Below are 1753 nucleotides of genomic sequence, written 5' to 3' on the forward strand. Positions count from 1 at the left end.
ACTGAAAATAAATGGACGAAGTGACTTACAGGTCCCTGTGATACTGTGATATGATACAAGAATTGTTTTTTGGTATTTGTGAGAACAATAATTTAGTAAGTTGTAAATAATTTTATTATTGTGTTCCTAGAGAAATTAAATACTCCAGATTGTTTTTAACAACGGTCAATTAAAGGTCCTTCGGAAACAAGTCACCATATTTTTTGGCACCTGGTTATGATCACATTGTCATAGCAACTTTATTTTCAGAACTATAGAACGCAAAGGAAACAAAAAAATGCCTCCTCTCAACACGTCTCGCCCCACTCCCATCACCTTCGTGCTGCTGGGCATCCCAGGACTAGAGCATCTGCACGCCTGGATTGGGATCCCCTTCTGCTCCATGTATGTGGTGGCCGTGGTGGGGAATGTGACCATCCTGGCCGTGGTGAGGGTAGAGCGAAGCCTCCACGAGCCTATGTTCCTGTTTCTGTGCATGCTCTCCGTCACCGACCTGGTCCTCTCCACGTCTACATTGCCCCGCATGCTCTGCCTCTTCTGGCTCAGAGCCCATGACATCGCCTTTGATGCTTGCCTGACTCAAATGTTCTTCATCCACAGCTTTACTGCCATGGAGTCGGGTTTCTTCCTGGCCATGGCCATTGACCGCTATGTGGCCATTTGTGACCCACTGCACCATAGCACCATTCTCACCCGTAGCCGCATCATCATAATGGGTATCATTGTGGTGTGTCGGGGCGTAGCCTTCTTCTCTCCCCATCCCATCCTTCTCAAGCAGCTGCCCTACTGTAGAACACGAATCATTGCCCACACCTACTGTGAGTTCATGGCTGTGGTGAAGCTGGCATGTATGGACGCAGGGGCCACCAAGAGTTACAGCCTCAGTATGGCTTCTATCATTGGTTCATGTGATGCTGTTCTCATTGCTGTATCCTACGCCTTCATCCTACGCTCTGTATTCCGCCTGCCCTCCCGAGAAGCTAGCTTTAAGGCTTTGGGTACATGTGGCTCCCATGTCTGTGTCATTCTTGTTTTCTATTCCACAGCTGGCTTTTCCATTTTCACTCACCGTTTTGGGAAAAATGTGCCAGCACATGTTCATATTTTTATTGCAAATATATACATTTTGGTTCCCCCTTTTCTCAACCCTATCGTGTATGGAGTGAGGACCAAGAAAATACGGGAGAATGTTCTTAGAATATTAAGGGTCAAAGTTGCTTGATTTTAGTTAGATCAATACAAAAGATGATTCAAGAATAAATCTAAATTCAAGAGATGATGAAAATAACTAGCTGTTCTCACTCACATAACCTGAAGTCCATTCATCATCTGGAAGTTCTGTTATTTACCAGATGACTGTAAATTCCAAAAATTCTAACCTAAGAAGTTGTTTCAGATTTCTCATTTAGTAAAATATCGGAGAAAAGATCGTTAGTCTTCTTCTAAACATGTGTCTTTTGGAGGATAATTACAATTAGAGAGTGAACAGTGTAGGAAAAGGAGAAAGGATAAGTAGGCACTATGGAAAAAAATAAAAAGAAGATTCTCTAGATAACAAATGCAGAATAGCATATACCTACCAGTTTGAAACAATTTTGATCCATGTATGTGTCTGTGATTTTATGATGTTCACATGGTAGTAGTATTATCCAAGGATTAGGGGATTGTGAGTAGGGGTAAACTCAAAACTAATGGACACGGTGAGCATTGTAGAAGGGGAGGGCATGCCTCTAACCCTCGCTTGGGCGAGGCA

The 1753-nt window shown here is 43.2% G+C and overlaps 1 protein-coding gene across 1 annotated transcript; it reads left to right on the forward strand.

The window, feature by feature from the left end:
- The first annotated feature begins 277 nt into the window (after positions 1-277).
- Positions 278-1222, forward strand: LOC105811353 (olfactory receptor 52D1-like). Its single transcript, XM_012645535.1, has one exon. It carries the CDS (start codon positions 278-280, stop codon positions 1220-1222), a length of 945 nt encoding a protein of 314 aa, XP_012500989.1.
- The last annotated feature ends 531 nt before the right edge of the window (positions 1223-1753 follow it).

Source organism: Propithecus coquereli, unplaced genomic scaffold (genome assembly GCF_000956105.1).
Source record: "Propithecus coquereli isolate 6110/MARCELLA unplaced genomic scaffold, Pcoq_1.0 Scaffold235, whole genome shotgun sequence".
Taxonomy (NCBI): Eukaryota; Metazoa; Chordata; class Mammalia; order Primates; family Indriidae; genus Propithecus; species Propithecus coquereli.